General features: G+C 39.8%; 1 protein-coding gene across 1 annotated transcript in view; it reads left to right on the top strand.

Annotated features, from left to right (window-relative positions):
* The window catches only part of LOC125232674 (neural cell adhesion molecule 2-like), a 347,116-nt gene that overhangs the window by 182,184 nt on the left and 144,782 nt on the right, over positions 1-20,150 (top strand). The window contains exon 5 of the mRNA XM_048138427.1: positions 17,357-17,560. Within this exon, the coding sequence (XP_047994384.1) occupies positions 17,357-17,560 (204 nt within the window). The remainder of the gene's footprint in view (positions 1-17,356; positions 17,561-20,150) is intronic.

Here is a 20,150-nt window from a genome sequence, read left to right as displayed (position 1 = left end):
GAATGCGTGGTGGTGGAACGAGAGGACGCGGAGGTCACGGCGGATTCACGCGCGCTACGTCTGCCGGCCGAGGCCGTCGCGAATCTGTGTGGCAAGTGCGGGGGATGGCACGCCGCTAATGACACATGTCCAGCATATAATGTTACGTGTTTCAGGTGTGAGCGAGTTGGACATTTTGCTAAGACTTGCCGCGAGAGGTTGATAAAAGAGGTTGCGATTGATGGAAAAGACGGTGAGGAATATTCAAATAACGAGGGTGAGTTTTTACTACACATTAACTACACTACATTAACGTGATGGACAGTGATGATTTACCATGGTTCGAAAACATTTTAATTAATAATGTGCCAGTAAAGTTTAAATTAGATTGCGGTGCTGACGCATCTGTAATGTCATTGAAGTGTTTTAAACAGGCGGGCTTTGACACACGTATAATGCGTAAAAATAATTCAGTGCTTAGAGAAATCAGTCATAACCGTCTGCCTGTTGTAGGATATTTTATGGCAGATATGAAATGCAAACTATATACCTGTGTGCATAAGGTGTATGTTCTAGACATGGAGTGTAATAATCTTTTGGGGCGGAAGGCATGCACTGACCTGCAACTCATTAAAAGAGTTGAAGAATTGCATATAGATGACTCAATTTATGATGGTATAGGCTGCCCGCCTTCCGTTGTCAAAATTTCTATTGACGAAACAGTACCACCTGTCATTTCGGCTTCCAGGAGAATACAGTTGTGTCTACAACCTCGTCTGAAAAAAGAACTGGACGAAATGGTAAAGTTGAATATTATAAAACGTGAAGAGGATTGGGTATCGCCTATAGTTATTGTGGAGAAACCAGACAAGAAGTTACGTATTTGCCTTGATCCTTTGCATTTGAATAAAACTGTACGCAGAAGCCACTTTCAACTGCCAACACTGGATGAGGTCGCGAGTGAAATGGATGGTGCCAAATACTTTTCTAAGCTTGATGCAAAAAATGAACACGATGCGACGCTCCCTGACCAGACCTAAAGCGAGTTAAAGCAATTAGTGACATGCCTTCACCTTTAAACAGAAAAGAGCTAGAACGATTCTTGGGCGTAACAAATTACTTATCTCGTACTCGTACGTACCAAATTATTCAAACGTCGCTGCTCCACTACGTGATTTATTGAAAAAAGATTGTGAGTTCCAGTGGAGTTCGGAACATAAACGAATTTTCGATGAGTTGAAGAATAAAATTTGCTCTGCACCGGTACTCAGATTTTATTCTCCAGGCGAAGAAGTGACAGTCTTAGTTGATGCGAGTTCGCGTGGTCTGGGGGCTGTTTTATTACAACAAGGGCGGCCTGTAGCCTACGCAGCGCGAACACTCACGCCAGCCGAATCGCGTTGGGCTCAGATTGAGAAGGAACTTCTGGCGATTGTGTTCGGGTGCACACGTTTTCGTCAGTACATTTACGGCCATAATAATGTTAGTATTGAGACAGACCACAAACCCCTAGAGTCAATATTTAAAAAACCACTGAACAGTATCCCGGTTAGACTGCAGCGCATGCTAATGAAACTTCACGGCTATGATTTCCAAATTCATTACAAGCCCGGAAAGCTTTTGTACTTAGCGGATACGTTGTCTCGTGCTCCGTCAGAACGGGGTTCGAATGAAGACGTGCATGCAGATGTCACAATACACGTGAACAATTTAATTGAGTGTCTTAATGTGTCAAAAGATAAGATTAGTAAAATCAGAGAAGCGACTAACAAAGATGAAGTTTTGCAGCGCTTAAAAGATTATTACTTCAATGGGTGGCCAAATAATAAAAATAAAACTAATGTTATCTCTGGGCCATATTGGACTTTTCAGAATGAGGTTCACGCCATTGATGGAATAGTATTTCGGAATCAGCAAATCGTTATTCCCGAAATACTACGGAAAAAAATACTTTCCATCATACATGAAGGACATTTGGGAATAGAAAAGTGCAAACAGCGTGCTAAAGAGTTAGTTTGGTGGCCGGGCATGGGCGCTGACATAGAGCAGATGGTACAGCGCTGTGAGCCTTGCCAGCGACATCGTGCGGCACAGCCTCGTGAACCGTTGTGCCCCCATTCCATGCCGAGTTTGCCATGGCAAGTGGTCGCTGCTGACCTTTTCGAGTTCCAACAAAAACATTATTTACTGGTCGTAGACTATTACTCGAAATTTATCGAAGTGGCGCCCTTGAATAGCTTAACAAGTGGAACTATAATTAATCAGCTGAAAAACTTTTTTGGGCGGTTTGGAATACCACAGAATCTGATACCACAGTGTCTGATAATGGACCCCAATTTTCAGCGCAAGAATTTAGTAACTTTGCTGGACACTATGGATTCGAACATGTGACGAGTTCGCCGCTGTATGCTAGGTCTAACGGATTGGTTGAACGCAACGTACAAACGGTAAAAAACTGTTTACCAAGGCACAAGAGGATCACACTGATTGGCAGTTGGCGTTGCTTAATTTCAGAAACACTCCAATATCTGGAGAGCAGTATTTGCCAGCACAACTGTTGATAGGTCGCAGGCTCAGAACACGACTTCCAGGTACAGACGACAGCTTAAAACTGGAAACAGCGGACCATGCTACAATTAAAAAAATACGGCAAGAAAAAACTACTAAAATCAAGGAATATTACGATCGTGGTACCAGGAGCCTTCCCCAGCTCAGACCAGATGAGTCCGTGCGCATGCGTGACAACAAAGTCAGGTTCCCGCCAAAGTCGTAGGAGTTGCTCGCGGAGACCGTTCTTACTGGCTTACCACAGAAAACGGTCGAACATATCGGAGAAAACGAGCTCAAATCTTACAGCGGAACGAAGGTGCGTCTACAGCAACTCCGATGGTCTGCACTCAAAGGTATAGTGATCTAGATTTTGTTCTTACAGACTCAGATGAGGCGTACGAAGACGCAACACCTAATCTAAGTCCAGTTCCTAGATCACCCCAGGGTGAACGCGAACCAGGTGGTAGTGGTATCGTCACTAGAAGTGGAAGACAAGTTCGTCCGCCACAAAGATTTAGTTTTGACTAATTTTCGATATTCATTGTTAATTATTTTTACTGACAGGAGATAAGTATATTAATGTTATGTTGTATTTTGTATTTTACTAAGTATCAAGGAAGATGTTATGTTATATTTTTTATAATGTTTGTATTTTCTTGTTTAATATTGTTCTTGTACTTGTTACTACAGAATACAGAATTTATTGATAAAATAAAAGTACATTTTACAAGTCAAAAATAATATACAAAATTTACAATAATTTACACAATTAAAATTTAAATATCATTAATATAACACAATTATTTGCTCGTTTTTTTCTTAACTTAATTCGTTATAAGAAGGAAGATGTAGTAGTATTGAACCTATTTGAATTACGACGCTTTTGACGTACGACATGACAGGTAAAGGGTTCATTATTTGTGTATTAGGCTGCGGTATACATATAAACGTAAAGACAATAATCTCTTTGAAAACGTGGATGTGATCACAAAACGTGTTTCGAATTTCGATTCTAAATATACCAAATCTTCCTGTTTCTCATCTGCAAGTGACACCTTCCTTATCTCTTTACTTACTCTTGACAAAACACGTGTAATAAATATCTACACGGTGATATTACAAGGACTTTCATACTTTGGATTGTGACTTTTGAGGTCATGTTTTTTTTTTAGTATGAATAGGTAGACGTTTGACCACGATCATACCTGATGGTAAGTGATGATGCGGTCTACGATGAGATACCTATTTACTCTTGCTTTAGACAGATGATGTAGGTCGTAAGGCGCTGGTGGCCTAGCGCTAAGAACGTGCGACTTTCAATCCGGAGGTCGCGGGTTCGAACCGCGGCTCGTACCAATGAGTTTTTCGGAACTTATGTGCGAAATGTCATTTGATATTTGCCAGTCGCTTTTCGGTGAAGGACAACATCGTGAGGAAACCGGACTAATTCCAATAAGGCCTAGTTACCCTTTGGGTTTGAAGATCAGACTAGTGCCTACGCCAAATCTTGGGATTCGTTGTCAAAGCGGACCCCAGGCTCCCATGAGCCGTGGCAAATGCCGGGATGACGCAAGGAGGATGATGATGATGTTGTAGTCCTAAGGCACCCCAGAGGTGCAAAGGGCCTTCACAAGCTCGCGCCATGCCTTCCTATCTTCAGCGACCCTCGTGGCCTCGCTCCAGCTCAAACCAGCCGCTCGTAGCTCATTTTCGATGGACCGCTTCCATGAGTGCACAGGGCGCCCGGGGCCACGGCTTGCATTCTGCGGTTTCCAGTCGAGAGCAATGCTTGCGTTATTTGAGGTCATAATGAACAAGATTTATTGTGGGACAAATGCTGAACAAGCAAAAAAAATGTCCATTTCATATATTTCGACTGTCATGTTGCCGCTCATTTCTATAGAACAGCTAATTTTTTTTCCCGATTTCAGCATTGGTCTCATAATAAAAATTGTTCATTACGACCTCAAAAGTTACTATACCTCTAGAAAGTTTGAACGGTCTTTTTTTGTTTCATCCAGTATTTTAATATTCTCTTTATTCGGTTATTATCTCTAGTTGAGCATTTCTACAAAATGAAATTTAAATGCGAACAAAATACTCGCCATGTATTTAATTTTTAAAAAGGTAAAACGTGTAAGAATAATCCTGATTAAAATTTATTAGTGGAATAATTCTTTATATTGATTCTTTAAAGTTACATGTCCATGTACTTACTAATAGTTACAGTGCGTATTTACATTCTAAAATGTATTACAATATTTCAAACCATTGGTTTCACAATATCCATACTAATATTATAAATGGGAATGTGTGTGTGTCTGTTTGTTTGTCCGCGTTTCACGGCAAAACGGAGCGACGAATTGTCGTGATTTTTTAAGTGGAGATAGTTGAAGGGATGGAGAGTGACATAGGCTACTTTTTGTCTCTTTCTAACGCGAGCGAAGCCGCGGGCAAAAGCTAGTATTCAATAATTAAATGTTTGAGCGAGAGTGAACTCACGGTCACTATTATTCATAATTAATTTATTATGGGTACTCCATTGTAACTGGTGAATTCCCAATATGAATTGGGAACTCTGGTAGCCGTTTAAGAAGTGTAATGTAATTGCGTTTTCACATTATCCGATCCGATATCGGATGTCGGAAGGTATTCAAAGGAAAAAATCAAAGCCCTACCCTAATAAAACATTTTGTTCCACTTTATTTTACAACTTTGTCGGCGTGATTGATATACATATTAGTACCAAATTTTAACTTTCTAGTGCTAACGGTCACTGAGATTATCCGCGGGCGGACGGACGGACGGACAGACATGGCGAAACTATAAGGGTTCCTAGTTGACTACGGAACCCTAAAAAATGCCCTGGATTCATGTTTCACTCCAGATATTTTTTTTAGTTTTGAAAGTTTAGTATTCTAAGCACCTTTTTAGGCTTGCCGCAACCGGACGCGGTTAGCCGTTTAGTGCGTACTAGCCCTTAAGTTTGCACTAAAGCTAACATGAACTCATTAATCACTGCGTTATACAAATACGTATAGCAATTTAAAACCATGATGAAATGGCGGATTTTCATGCGCGCGTCCGAATCGCTCAACGCTCACGCTTAAATAAACACAGTTTAGAATAAACACGAGCCTGTGGTTCAAAGCATTTTTACTTACGTCCAAACACTTTAAATGATTTTTCCCCTCACTAGCTCGGAAACACGTGTTTTGTCCTTTAATACCAGCGGGTAAAAACGCATTTTAACCACTAGTGGGTAAAGTAATTTGACCTTGAATAAAGTAAAATTAACTGCTATAAAATTGATAAATGTAGGTGAATCTAGTAATAAGGATGATTTACCACCTGTGGAACTACTGGTAGCAGTGATAAACGCATTTTTTGCGTTGTATTTTCCTCGCTGTAGTGAGGGGAAAAGTATTGTGTTATACTCGGGTGCAAATGTATTTTACTTCTCGTGTGTTAAAAAACTCACAAGTTTAGGATTCTATTCTCGAACCACTCGCTTCGCTCGTGGTTCAACTATAGAATCCTTTCACTTGCTCGTTTTTCAATTCCACACTCGGTGTTAAAATACAACTTTGCCCCCTTGTATAACAAATAACTATTGTCACCACACCAAATAATAAGGCATTTTATGCTATTCGAAAAATTGCATTTTATCTAAAAGAGTGCTAATTAATTTCACACAGATTTTAACTTGTCTTAAGCGGGCAGGTAGATTTTAGCTATAAATGATGATTTTGAATAATAAACATTGAATAAATTAATGGATTAGATTTATTTTCATGTTTTATAGTCAGTAAGTTTTGTGTTTCACTCGGTGGCAAAGTTTGTTTAACCTACGTGCCTTGAAACCCTCGCAACGCTCAAGAATCGACATTCAGAACCACTCGCTATGCTCGCGGTTCAATATTCAGGCGGGCCGTACGCTTGTTTGCCACCGATGTAGTATAAAAAAAACAGTAAAAGTGAAGATACTAGTTTCTTAGAGAAGTAAATTGTAATTCACTTAAAGAAACTTCCCTTATAGTTAACAGAGATCAATAGAAACGCGGTGTATGTCAGCAGCTACATATTCAAGGAAATCTCGACGGAGTTCGTTACACAGCTGGAGAGTTTACGGAGGAAATTTCTTTGAAAATCTAAAATGTCGACACTATTTATGTCACACGTCGTGAGAATAAACGGATTCTGTAGAAAGTTGGTGTAAGGTTCAGCGGGGCAAATGTAATTGGTCGATTTTTTCCATGTTTTACAATGTTTACAATGTTTGCATTATTAAATAGAGTGTCCACCGGTTATATATGGTAGGCGTGTTCAGTGGATACATGTAGAAATACAGTGCATAATGTGGATATGGTTATGTTATGGTTATGGTTATGGGCTCCGGTTTCCGCACTTAGCCTCAAAGGTAGAGGCCATTGTGCGTGCTGTATTTGCCAGCTAGGGGTCTAGCCAGCCTAACTCCGCCCAGAAGCGCAGGATCCTCCTGGTGTCTCCACAGGCTTCTCGGAGTGACCTCGTCGTTTTGAGGATTTGAGCCCGTTGTGTGTTCACTCCCTGGCATTCCAGGATGACGTGGGCGACCGTTTCTTCGGCCGACAGGCATCCTCGGCATAGAGGGCTGTCGGTCTTACCTATAACATGTAAATGTTTGTTAAGTGGGCAGTGTCCAGTAATGTTGCCTACGATTATTCGTAGCGATGCTCTATTCAGAGTTAGTAGGCGCTTTGTTAAGCGCGCATCCGGGTGTGGCACTACTTCCCGGGAATGTCTACAGGTACTGGTGTTTGTAGTAGTAGTAGTAGTAAAACACTTTATTGTACCAGAAAATAATACAACACACAGGAAAAAGAGCTTATTATAAGTACAAAGGCGAACTTATCCCTTTAAGGGATCTCTTCCAGTTAACCTTTGAGCAATTGAGGGAGAATTGGAGATGGTAGGCATACAGTACAAACGGCGCAGGAAACGGATTCTAGGTAATAATAAATTATAACTTACACTAACATGCAATATATACGAATAAATACATAATATACAACCCCCATTTGCCCATTGCTCCGCTGAGCGAGCGAGCTGTTGTGTTCTGGTTTTTTGACGCATCCATGACCTGAATGTGGATAGTGTACCCAATAATGGAAAAAAATGGATCAGTAACATTTGCTCCCCAGTCGATATTTGCCCCGCTGTATAAGCCTTAGTACAAAATTCTGAAATAGTGAACTTACAAACTCGTACATAACATACATAAACCCACGCCTGTATTCCCAGAAGGGGTACGCAGAGCTTATAAAACTGCTCAAGTTCCAGTGCTAGTTTTAGCAATTATTTAAGCTGCTCAAAGATAACTTGGGAACTTATGGGTTTATAAATATACAAACCCAGCCCTGCTGAATAAAAAAATGCAGTTTAAATAATCGATAATTATTTATAAGTCGGAGAAAGACCAAAATGTGGTTTAAGATAGTAAAACGTATCTTTACCGCTACGCTATTGGCTACGTGCACGACAATTACGCCCACTACCATGTGAACCTGAAGTGGAAAATGTCAAAAACTGACATGTAAACAAACATTATATTTTAACGATTTTTCGTTAATTTTAAATACATCGAATAACAAGAGCTACTATTTCAAGTGTAATTTAGGTAGATAGATTATAAAGACATGGATAATAATACCAAAAATCAGTTTCCAAAGCCATTACTCACGGTATAAACTTCCAACCCCAGACTACAGAAAGAGTCAATAAATTGGTGCTGGCAGGGCATACAAGGAATCTTGAAGAACATAGGAGTAATGGTACAAGTTCTTCGAGCCTAGTGATATGGTATTCGCTAAACCTCCGTCCCGTTAATGCCATATAAAACAAATCTAAACGTAAGTACCTAGTCATGTCCGCGGCCGCAGAAATATTCGACACGGGCCTATTCCCAGGCTAGGCCTGAATCTTTAAGCATAATCTTTTACGGTAGGAAAAATACTAACAGCGTATTGAACAATATTAGGTAAACAAATCTTAAATACAATTTATTATAATGTTTTGTTTTGACATGTCACTTACGTTTTCTTTTCACCGTAGCTATCCATTTAGTTCTTTGATCCAATTTCCAGTGTGCTCTAAGAAACGCATAGAACGTGCAACGACTATTTTATGCCATTATTTTTACAATTAACAACGTAACAACATTGATACCCCATATCAAACATTACACCACATTGTATTATATTTTATGAGTTTTGATAGATGACAACCACAATCAGTGTCGATTTTGACCACCGCAAGCACTGCGATCGCTTTGCTTACCCCCTCCATGCACTTCGCACGAAGCCAATAATTAAGAAATAGAGCAAACAAGGGTTTTACAACTTCGTACAACCTGGATGGTATTCGACTGAGTTCTGCCAAAACGTCAAAGAGGACGCTGCTGTCTAAAAGAACAGAATCGAATAACCTAACCACAAAATTAAAATTTTGAAAAAACCCCCGACCGCGACCTAGTGGACCGATTTTCATGAAAGATGGCTAAGAACACTCCCGACTAACTCAGCTTTGAGACAAAAAAAAACTAAATCAAAATCGGTTCATCCGTTCGAGAGCTAGGATGCCACAGACAGACACACACACAGACAGACAGACAGACAGACATACAGACATACACACAGACAGACACGTCAAACTTATAACACCCCTTTGTTTTTGCATCGGGGGTTAAAAACAGATGATTGTAGGCTCTCAATGGCTCTGCAGGAGAAATAGTTGGGGAGTCCTGGCGTTGTTGGAGATTCATCGGTCTAATTCGACGGTTTGCTCGAAATAACAGGCGTTATGTATTCTATGATGTGTAATAAGTTTTGTGCAGTAAATTCTGTGATATTAACATGGTATTTCATTGAAAGCCCTCATCAGCAACTACTGAAGGTCCTGACGACGGGTCTGGTATGATACGCCCACGATCCGACAGTATAATAGTAGTTTATTTAAACTTCCTTAATTTAATAACAATAAAAGTAGTGAAACATAGATTAAGAACTCTTAGAAAGTAACATCAGCCCCATTCGGATGTAACTAACCTAACCACAAAATTAAAATTTTGAAAAAACCCCCGACCGCGACATAGTGGACCGAATTCATGAAACATGGCTAAGAACACTCCCGACTAACTCAGCTTTCAGACAAAAAAAAAGTCTAAATCGGTTCATCCGTTCGGGAGCTACGATGCCACAGACAGACACACACACAGACAGCCAGACAAACAGACAGACAAACACACAGACAGACACGTCAAACTTATAACATCCCTTCGTTTTTGCGTCGAGGGTTAAAAACAAAGTAAGATAATAAATTCACGAATACCAAAGCCACTAGTCCGGCGCGGGTAGACACTAAAATGTCCATTAACTACTCCTTGTCACACCTTTTTCGGGCACGAAGTGGCAAAAGTGACTTGTTTATTTCCCATGGGCAACTTCGCATTCAAACCACGCTAACTTTCTGCATTTCCCGACAGATGGCGTTGACAGGTTGAAACATTTTTCTGCATCGCGCTATCGAAATTTTTATAGACACGTATAAAACCCCGACGGGATGTTTCGTTTGAATGCGGATGCTGTAGTTGGTGTACCTGTCAAATAGAACGCTGGACAGTTTGCTCGTACGTTGGTTTGCGATATTGAACAAATAGACACATGGTCGTGCGGGCTGTAATACCTTACAGTAAATATTTTCCGATGCCTATTTTCTACAGTGAAATATTTTTTTATGTGCCTAACTAAGCGGAAAAGGGCAAGAAAATGGATACATATTGATATCTTATTTGTTTGATGATGAAAGATCGATGGCTATTTTTAAAATGGCTCTTATTTGGAACTCCACGTGTTATACAAAAAAGTATGTCCAAATAAATGAAAATAAATGAGAGACAAACGTTCTACGTTTATTTAAATTATTTTGTTTAGATAACATGAAAGATGTGTTTCTTAGCTCTTAAGTATTAATTATTGTTAATTGTATTTTGTATTATTATGTAATTTTGTATATTTAGTATGAGCTAGTATTATAAATTGTAAATTTTATAAGTATTCAGTGCAATAATATTTTATGAAACATGAAAAATATGTACTTGTCCTTCAACATTATTAATTTGCTTTATTTAAGGGTCACTTGCACCACCGAAAATGGCGAGCTAACCCGAGGTTAACCACCCACTATTTATATACCTCCACAAAATTTCCACAAAAAACAAAACTTTTGTTGAAAACTCACTAAGATTGAGTCGACTTCAAAGAGTAATAATGTGACTTGACTCTATGTCAATAAACTCGTGGTAAGCTGCAGAACCTTTTCAAAGTAAATGGAAATATTGCATTAGGTTCCAAAGTGAGTGATTGATCAGTCCCAGGATTAAATAACTTACTCGTGTATATTTGTGGGTAAGTTTTATTTTTACTCGTTCACTGTAGGGTGTCCCTTATTTGTGACATTATCTGGGTTATGAGTAAAGGGACCTTATTCTCGATATCCACAAAAAAAGTGGATAGACGATATCTCCGCTGTTGCAGGAAAAGATTGGCTCCGGAAAGCCCAAGACAGGGATGAGTGGAGGAAAAACGAGGAGGCTTTTACCCAGCAGATGGGATCTACAGTCAGTCTAAAAAGAAAGAAAAAATAACACACAACCAGACTGTAGAAGAAACGACTGTAAAAAAAAAAAAGATGGCGCTGACGGCGTTACGAGCGATGTTCGTGTACAAATACGACACCGCGGGACGTAAGCGCCATCAACAATAAGGTCCCTTTATCTAGATAACGTCACATTTTATGTTTTCCCGGCCCAGCGTCCGCTTTTATGCTCAGTCTGTCTCCACTTTGTCCGGTCTTTGGCATCCTCAGGTGTTAGATTGTTCTTTTGAATGTCCGCTGTCACGACGTCCAGCCATGAGCTTTAGGCCTACTATAGGTCTATTTATGGCAGGAAAAGTAAACATTTTCGCTTTTGGCAAGACTTTAATGCTCAATCTCAGCCCATTTTTTACCAACACATTTTTTATTTTTATTTTATCATTTATTGATTATACAAAACTTATTGTAAAAAATTAAATGAAAAAAAAATCGATTAAGTTTTCCAGTTTTAGCCACTCATAGACGTATCATATTTGATCAATGTCTCGAATAATAATAATTATTATGTATCATATTTAATACAATGCCTCGCCGAAAAGAAAATGTTTTAATGAGAATAAAATAAAGTGAATGTTTCGTCATCTCGTGGCATCTAGTTTCTTGGCTTAACTTTGCCAATAATCTTGTACCTTAAATTGCAAAATAGTAGACACCCTAGTCTACAGCAAAACCCTGAGGAGTGAACATTTTAGCCCGCGCATAGGTACTAGGTGCTTTACTTTAGAAAAAAAAAACAGTTTGCCAGTTTCAGACAATCATAGATGTATCATAATTATATGATACAATGTCTCGTAGTTAGAAGGAAATGTGTGTTTAAAAAAATTAAATATGCAGTTTCAGAAACTTTAAAAGTAAAAAAATCTTGTACCTTAAATCGCTAAATAGCAGACACCCTATTCTACTGCAATACCCAGAGGTGAAAGGAGTGAACATTTTAGCCTGTGCGTGGGTGGAAGTAAATTTAAGTTACTAAACTGATTATGATAGATGATCTAGCAGTGAAATACGCCCTATAATTTTTTTTATATTATTGAATAAGTCCTTATTTCAGAAATTGGGAACCAAAATTAGTGACAGTTGTTAACAAAAATAAACTTTTGTGACAACAATTAAGAATAAAATTTGTCTAAAAACCAACTTTTTTCATGTTTTAAATGTAGATTAGGTATTGCTTACAGTTTAAGTAATTAACTCAAAAGCAATATTTTTATTGAAATTTCATGCTTAATTGCTGTCACAAAACTGACATCGAGTTCATTTTTGTTAAAACTTTCACTAATTCAGGGTCCCAATTTTTTGAAAATGGCCTACTCATTGTAAGGTATCAACAGTAGTTTATATTTAGGAAACAACAAAACCTAATTTATTTCTAGATTGAGAACTTTTTTTAGCAAAACAGTAAGAAAATATAAGTAGCCTGTCTGGTCCAGGAGTGGCATTCCTTGCCGGCATCAATATTTCCTAAGTCATTTCTTTCCATACCTCGGGACCATAGGGTCCCGGATCTTTGGGAGGCGGCGGCCGAAGCCAACAGCACAGAGGCCCTTTCAAACACTTTAATCTAAAATCAAGGGATACACGTGGCGGATACCATCCCTGAGCCCACAATATGATATGTAGCTACATCCAGAGATGGTCTCCGCCAGGTGCAAAGACTATTGCAGTGTAGCACTTTTGTGCTGCGATGGGAGCTAAGGCACAGTATAATAAATAGTACCTACTATCGTACATACAGTATGGCCACTCCCGCTCCCCGCTGAAAGTACCGCTGTCGATCCCACTCATACAAGCATGGTACGCGTTCACCTACACAAACTTAGAATGCGTGGTAGGAACGCGCCTCTTTCATAATATATATTTGATCGCCAGTGTCTGAGAGGCTTCCAAGCACGCGAAGACCGCAGGCCGAGCTGCGGACAGACAGTGCTCCCATGCAGAACAATAATTAAAAGTGGCTAAGGTCATAATAAAGGCGAGCTCGCTCCATCGTAGGCGATGTCTACGTCATGAGTAAGCTCTCTTATCTCTCTCGGCCTAGCTTTATCCCATTATTTGTTTTTTTTTTTAATTTATTTTTTAATTATAAATGGGCTTACTCTTGGCCACAGACTAGCCAAAGGCAAAGACGTGGCCTACGATGCAGTGAGATCGCCCATAAGATGCCTGTTCACTCCTGCTTCAAAGAGACCGAGGTTATATTTTTCTTATTTTTTTTGAAAAATATATGCCATATATGAACGTTTTATTTGCATCCATATTGGTAAGCAATCAAAACATCGTTTTAGATTCGCAATACACGGATATTGATATTTTAATATTATTCGCAAGCAGTTGGGTTTGTTTATTCAAATACATAAAGGTACTGAGTAGGGTAAAGGTAGGGTATAGTGCTTTTGAAATTTTCATATTGTAGCGGGGGTGCGTGCGGGGAGAGAGAAGGGAAAACTAAGTATCGTGAGAGGTGTATAATTATGTACAGTAACACGTACAGTACAAGTGTAAGACTCAGAACGAAGACGTATTCCCCAGCCGGTTAGAGAGAGAGAGAACTGGAGCGGAAGCACGTTGGGGATAGTCCTTAATAATAACTCGTAGATTCCAGAGGGAAGCAGGGGGCTATTACATCGGAATTAGTATCCCTAAGATTCGGTACATAGCAACTTTCAAGCGGCGAGCCTAAGCGATCTACAGATTCTATGGGAGCTTGACAGCGACATCTAGCGGGTTTTTTGGTAACTAAACCGGTGTCGCCGCTCGGCGTATTGGACGCTATGGTTGGGGCGCTGCTGTCGTCATGTTTATCGTTTTGTCTTGGTTTTCATTTGGTACAATATATTATTATTTTTCGAATTACGATTCAGGATTTTTTTCTTAGGGTTGAAGGGAGTGTTAGTAGTGTTAGTACTTATAGCCTGAGTGGACATTCGGTCGGCTTGGTGTTCAGCGGGGCGGGCGAGCGTGCGTCCACCCTATGCAGCGTCGACTCAGGACACTTGTATGAGCTTCAATTGTTTGACATGCACGACGCACGCCCCGCCCCGCTAAACGCTTAATATGAGCGTGCACTCAGGATTTACGGCCCGGCCACGACATTGGTCTAAGCGCGACAGCGGTGAGCGGCAGCCACACGTGCGAATGAAAAGTCCCATCGCTGTGTCTCGCTCCAATGTACGGCCGTCGCTCACCGCTGTCGCGCTTAGACCAATGTCGTGGCTGAGCCGCTAGGGTCGGCAACGGCCATGTTAAACCTGTATATTAAAATTTGAGGCATACTTAGCCTCCAAAGACTGCTTACCACCAACCATGTAGGTCAGTTTGCTAGCTTGCCACTGACGCAGTAAAAATCAAAATAAAAAATCATCGTTTGACTCCTTGAAGTGTAACGCCGTGTCTTGCGTGAGCGACGGTCGCGCGACCGTCGCCATCGCATCGTCTACTTCCATATCGATAAGGTTTGATTTCGTATGCGTCGCATCGCCGTTGCGCGACCATCGCGCGACCGTCGCCCACGCAAGCCACGGAGTAAGAAGGAAAATTAAGGCTATATTTTCCATGTAGAGTGCACTGGGGTGATTCCGAAAGTCGTCTCATTTCGAAAGTCACATAAAACTCCATTATTTCCATTAAGATTAGCTTTTCGTAATTACTCGAGCATTTCTGTGCTTCGAAATGCACCCCAATGCATCCTACTAAGACAAAAAATAACTCATTACATAGTTACATAGGCACATACATGTTTTCGTTGCTTGTGAACTTTGATCTCGTGTCTACAAAATTTACATTTAATAATTATTTTCTTAGAATAGAATAGAATAGAATAGAATTTATTTCCTTAAATATGGTACATTAAGTCGGACAGAATATAAATCAGCAGTCGGTATCACATATTTAGCCAAGGGCGGCATGCAAATATTAATCTTAAATCTAACTATTTACATTATATACATTTTTCATTACAAATTAATATACATTTATAAATTAATTTCAATATTTCCAAATTCAATAATCAATTAACAATTGCAAATTATATATTATTTACATAATTCTATCCTATTTAATTTAATTTAATACATTATTCCTCCAAAGTTCTTTGATATTGTAGTATTGTTTATTAATTAGCCATTTTTTTAACTTATTCATAAATAGTGTGCCTTGTAGCTTACGTAGTTCTTCTGGTAATTTATTATATACAATGATGCTCATGCCGTAACAGTTGTTTTTAAATAGAGCAGAAGAACATGATGTCATTACCAATTTACTCTCGTCTATTTGCATCAGACGTTGATTGCGATTGACAGTAGTATATGAGGAGAGTCTTTGACAACACAAGCCTGCTGAGCTTACCGTGGGCCTCAGTCAATCTGTGTGAGAATGTCCTATTAATATTTATTTATTTATTTAACCCTTACGATAAACAGTTTCGTTCAAATGAAACAGAAAAGATCACAGAACTAGATAGAAGAAACAAGTTCATCTATTTGTATGGCGGCCGAGCGTGTCAGATTTTGTACTGAAGTTGTTACTTGCCTGTGTTTTTAAATATGTCTCAGGCCTCTGAGTGTTCATAATTTTTGTGTTGTTGTAATTAAATATCACGTAACGAGGCATTTTTAATGTTTTTGTTGACTTCAACTTACAAAATCTGACGCACGAAAGCTGCAAGCTGCGATTAAAGACGGACAACTCAGTGGATTTCACTGAGTTCATTTGACACGCTAAGTAGATACGTTTGCTTGATCTATGGTATATATGACATCTGTGGAAAAGATAATATTAACTTTGTTTATATTTGAGTAAGATTAATCTTTCATGTGGGAAAATACCTATTTAGAATGTGTTTTTGTCGGCTGTGGGTTCACCATTGTGGTGTAGGCGATAAGCCAACGTGTCACCAAATATTAATACACATTGTTTCAAGTTTTAAGCCTGTGTCGATAGATGGAGTTTATGTACTGTGACTACGGAGAGATAAGTAACAAGGGATAAGTTCGCCTTTGTCACACCTCGGACACTGGCGATCACATATATGAAAGAGGCGCGTTCCTAGCACACAGTCTAAGCTCGTGTAGGTGAACGCGTACTATGCTTGTATGAGTGAAATATGTCAGGTCGACTGTTCGTGTTTTTGAGAGGCGGTAACTGTGAGGTAACCGAGAGGGGGTGGGCGGCACTTTCAGCGGGGAGCGGGAGTGGCCATACTGTACGATAGTACTCTTTATTATGCTGTACCTTCGTACTAGGTAATAAACTCTTTTTTTGTGTGTTGTATTATTTTCTGGTACATTAAAGTGTTTTACTACTACTACTAATATTACTTTGGCAGTTATTCTCTACTAGCTTTTGCCCGCGGCTTCGCTCGCGCTAAATTAGAAAATTGCGGAATGCTCCAAATTAACTTTCACCCCTTATTTTAGGGAAGTGGAGGGTTATAAACAGAGAAAAAGTAGCATGAATGTCACTCTCCGTCGTCGCTTCGCTCCGTTTTGCCGTGAATGACGGACAAACAAAATAGACACATACACTTTCTAATTTATAATTTAGTACGGATATCGGTACTCGATCCTCATTGCACAAACTAAACAAACATGTATGAAAACGTGGCGCCAAACTTTAAAGATTAACTTAAAGACGAACTTTTTTCCTAATTTGTAGTAAAACCCAAAAGTGCCCAAAATAAGTTACGGGGGTAAGAAAAATCACGGAACCTCGCTTTTGGAATCTTACATTTTCATTGTTGATTCTAGTTGACAATAAAGAGAGAAATCTCTTTTTATCATATTTCAAATAAGCCTGTAATAAAAATGTCTACCCCAATCTTGCGCAGACCTACCTAATTATAGTAAAACGAGATGCCTGGAAAGGATTTGCGTATCTCCTAAAGTTTCACCGAAATGTCACTCCCAGTACTTTACCGATGTTATCTGGGTTTTACGAAGAAATTTGTTTTTTTGGCTTATTGCTGTAGCTTTTTTCGTTCTTTGTGTAAAACGGGGAAAGGTTAATTAGCTGATTTGCTGTATTACTTAAAGATCAAAGACATAACTCCGTATTGACACGTCGACTATTGTCGGTGTCGACATAGACCATTGTCATGTTCAGCTAGTCTTACTCTACTTTTTCGTTTTACCCGCAGGTGACCCTCGCCCCCGCCTCACCTGGTACCTCGAGAACACAGTCATCGACGACTCCTACGAGCAGCGAGGCGATGGCGTGACCGTCAACACACTGACGTTCCCCAACGTCGGTCGACAGCATCTGAACGCTCGCTTGGTCTGCCAGGCCGCTAACACCAATTTAGCTCCACCGCAGACTAAGATGCTCATATTGGATATCAACTGTGAGTATTCCTTTTAATTATTTATCAATTTAATTTACCTTTAGTGACTTTTAGTAGGTACTTAGACAACAAAGTACCTACTCAAGTGGAATGGCGTGACCGTCAAAACACTGACGTTTCGGAATGTCGACCGTCAGAATCTGAACGCTCGTTTAGTCTGTCAGGCTGCTAACACTAACTAAGCTCCACCGCAGGCTAAGATGCTCATATTGAATATCAACTGTGAGTATTCTTTTTAATTAGGTATTTATCAGTATCAGACAGTGGAGATGGGCTGGGCACATTGCCAGGATGGACCATAGTCGCTGGGCGAGACGAACTATGGTGTGGAAGCCCGCTAACACCCGCGGTCGCGGCAAGCCCCCCCCCCTTAGATGGAGAGACGACATCTGCCAACTAGCTGGCGATAACTGGATGCGGATGGCAATAGACCGACAAGCGTGGAGGAATGGAGAGGAGGCCTATGTCCAAAGACGGGCGCTTTAAAGGCTGCTATAGATAGATAGAGATAGATTTATCAGTTTAAGTCCTTTGTTGTTGTTTTTGAATGCCCTAAAGCACCCTATAGGTACATAGGGCCTCCACAAGATGCTTCCACGCCTTTCTATCTTGAGCCACCGCCTTGGCCTCGTTCCAGCTCAGTCCAAATTCGTTTTGCTACGCTCCGCCTCCAAAGGTGTATGGGGCGTTTGCGTCCTGAGTCCTTTAGTGACTTTTAGTACTTAGACAACAAAGTACTCAAGGACTCTTATGGTGGAATGACGTGACCGTCAAAACACTGACGTTTCTGAAAATCGACCGTCAGCATCTTAACGCTCGTTTAATCTGTCAGGCTGCTAACACTAAGTACTATGTTAGTGTTAGCAACCTGACAAACCCACCACCAGCACCACGCCACCTCAGACTAAAAGTCAGTAGCATATATACGCTTGCTACTCCAGAAATGTTACATGCAATATGCTGACCCTTTAAAATCATTTAAACTGATTTTTGAACAATCTAATACTATTGTCTCGGGAAATCCATGAAAAGAACACTGCAGAGAGCTGTAATTCCTCAGGAGATATTAATAATTGTTGCTTGGCCCATATTTTTTTGTATCAGATTTCTAATTATGATTGATTCGGTCAAGTTGTGTTCGAATGTATGGGAAATTAAAAAAAAAATCCAGCTAAACTTTGATGTAGTATGGTACCTTCGGGTATGGTGCTTTGCGCACACTAGCGTCCCCTACCGCCCCCCTGCCGCAACATCCCCTTGTAGCACGAAATAGGTCCCGGTTTACAGTTTTTCTTTTTCTTCAGGCGACCTGTCTGCTCGTTTGCCTCCTATCCCATAAAAAAAAAATCATTCTTATTAAATTTTAACCAAAAAATATTATAAATGCATTTTTTTTGTAACACTTACCATATTCGTGCATTAACTTGTTGAAGCTTGATATAACTCAGTGCTTAATGAAATAGTAATATGTTTATCAGTGGTATAATTTCTAAATTTTGTCAAAATTAATCAAGCTACTAATTTTTGCCCTTCTGAACTACCTTTGTAAGGGGCTGTCCCCGGGGCCACCTATGCAAAGGGCTATGTTATGGGGGGCGGGGGATACCTATGTAAAGTAGTACAAAGTACATAGAGTGTATGATGGGGACTAAGAGCCCAGAGTCGCCAGACCTTCCTCAAATTCTCAACGATGAACTTTGGGATAATGTAGAGTTCGTATCGACGTTTGGCGTAAATGGCGTAGCGGGCAGGTTCACTACGCCACAGTATAATAAAGAGTACAATATGGCCACTCCCGCTCCCCGCTGAAAGTGCCGCCTACCCCCTCTCGGTTACCTCACAGTTACCGCCTGTCAAAAACACGAACAGTCGACTAGTCATATTTCACTTACACAAGCATACTAAGCATAGTACGCGTTCACATACACGAGCTAAGACTGTGTGCTAGGAATTCGCCACTTTTGAATATATTTGATCGCCAGTGTCCGAGGTGTGACTAGTAATGTAGAAATTGCAGAACATTCCCAAAATTGCAAAACATTCTTGAGAATGTTCGCAGAACATTCCCGCAACATGCAATTTATTATTTAAACAAGAGAATATACTTGAACTAATGTTTAAATGGGCATAATATAAAACTATATGTTATTATAGGTATAATATTGTCTATTACAGTTAGCTATTTTGTTGATAAGTGATAAGTTACCTAAATTCTCACTATAAGTTGCTTAAATTCTCACTATACCTCAGGGAACATTTCGACTTTCAGACTTCACAGTTTTAGTCCTGACTTTTTTAAATTAGGTACCGAACTATTATTTCTTGATGCCTGTATTTGGTCATGCCAATATATGTATATACAAAAAAAACAAACAAAATAAAAACAAAAAGATCGCTGTCAGGATCGAACCTGAGAACATCGGCATACGAAGCCAGCGCACTACCACGGGACTACGTCTTGACTTGCTGAGTTCGACGAAATTATGGTATAAACTACGAAGTTACTAAGTATTCTGATAAATTCTCGTTCTCGAGAACATTCTCAGAAGTTACCGAAAATTCTCATGAGGAATGTTCTGCAACTTTAGAA

The sequence above is a fragment of the Leguminivora glycinivorella genome, chromosome 13 (genome assembly GCF_023078275.1).
Source record: "Leguminivora glycinivorella isolate SPB_JAAS2020 chromosome 13, LegGlyc_1.1, whole genome shotgun sequence".
NCBI classification, from domain to species: domain Eukaryota; kingdom Metazoa; phylum Arthropoda; class Insecta; order Lepidoptera; family Tortricidae; genus Leguminivora; species Leguminivora glycinivorella.
Note: the sequence above shows the minus strand (reverse complement) of the source record. Positions and strands in the feature narration are given on the sequence as shown.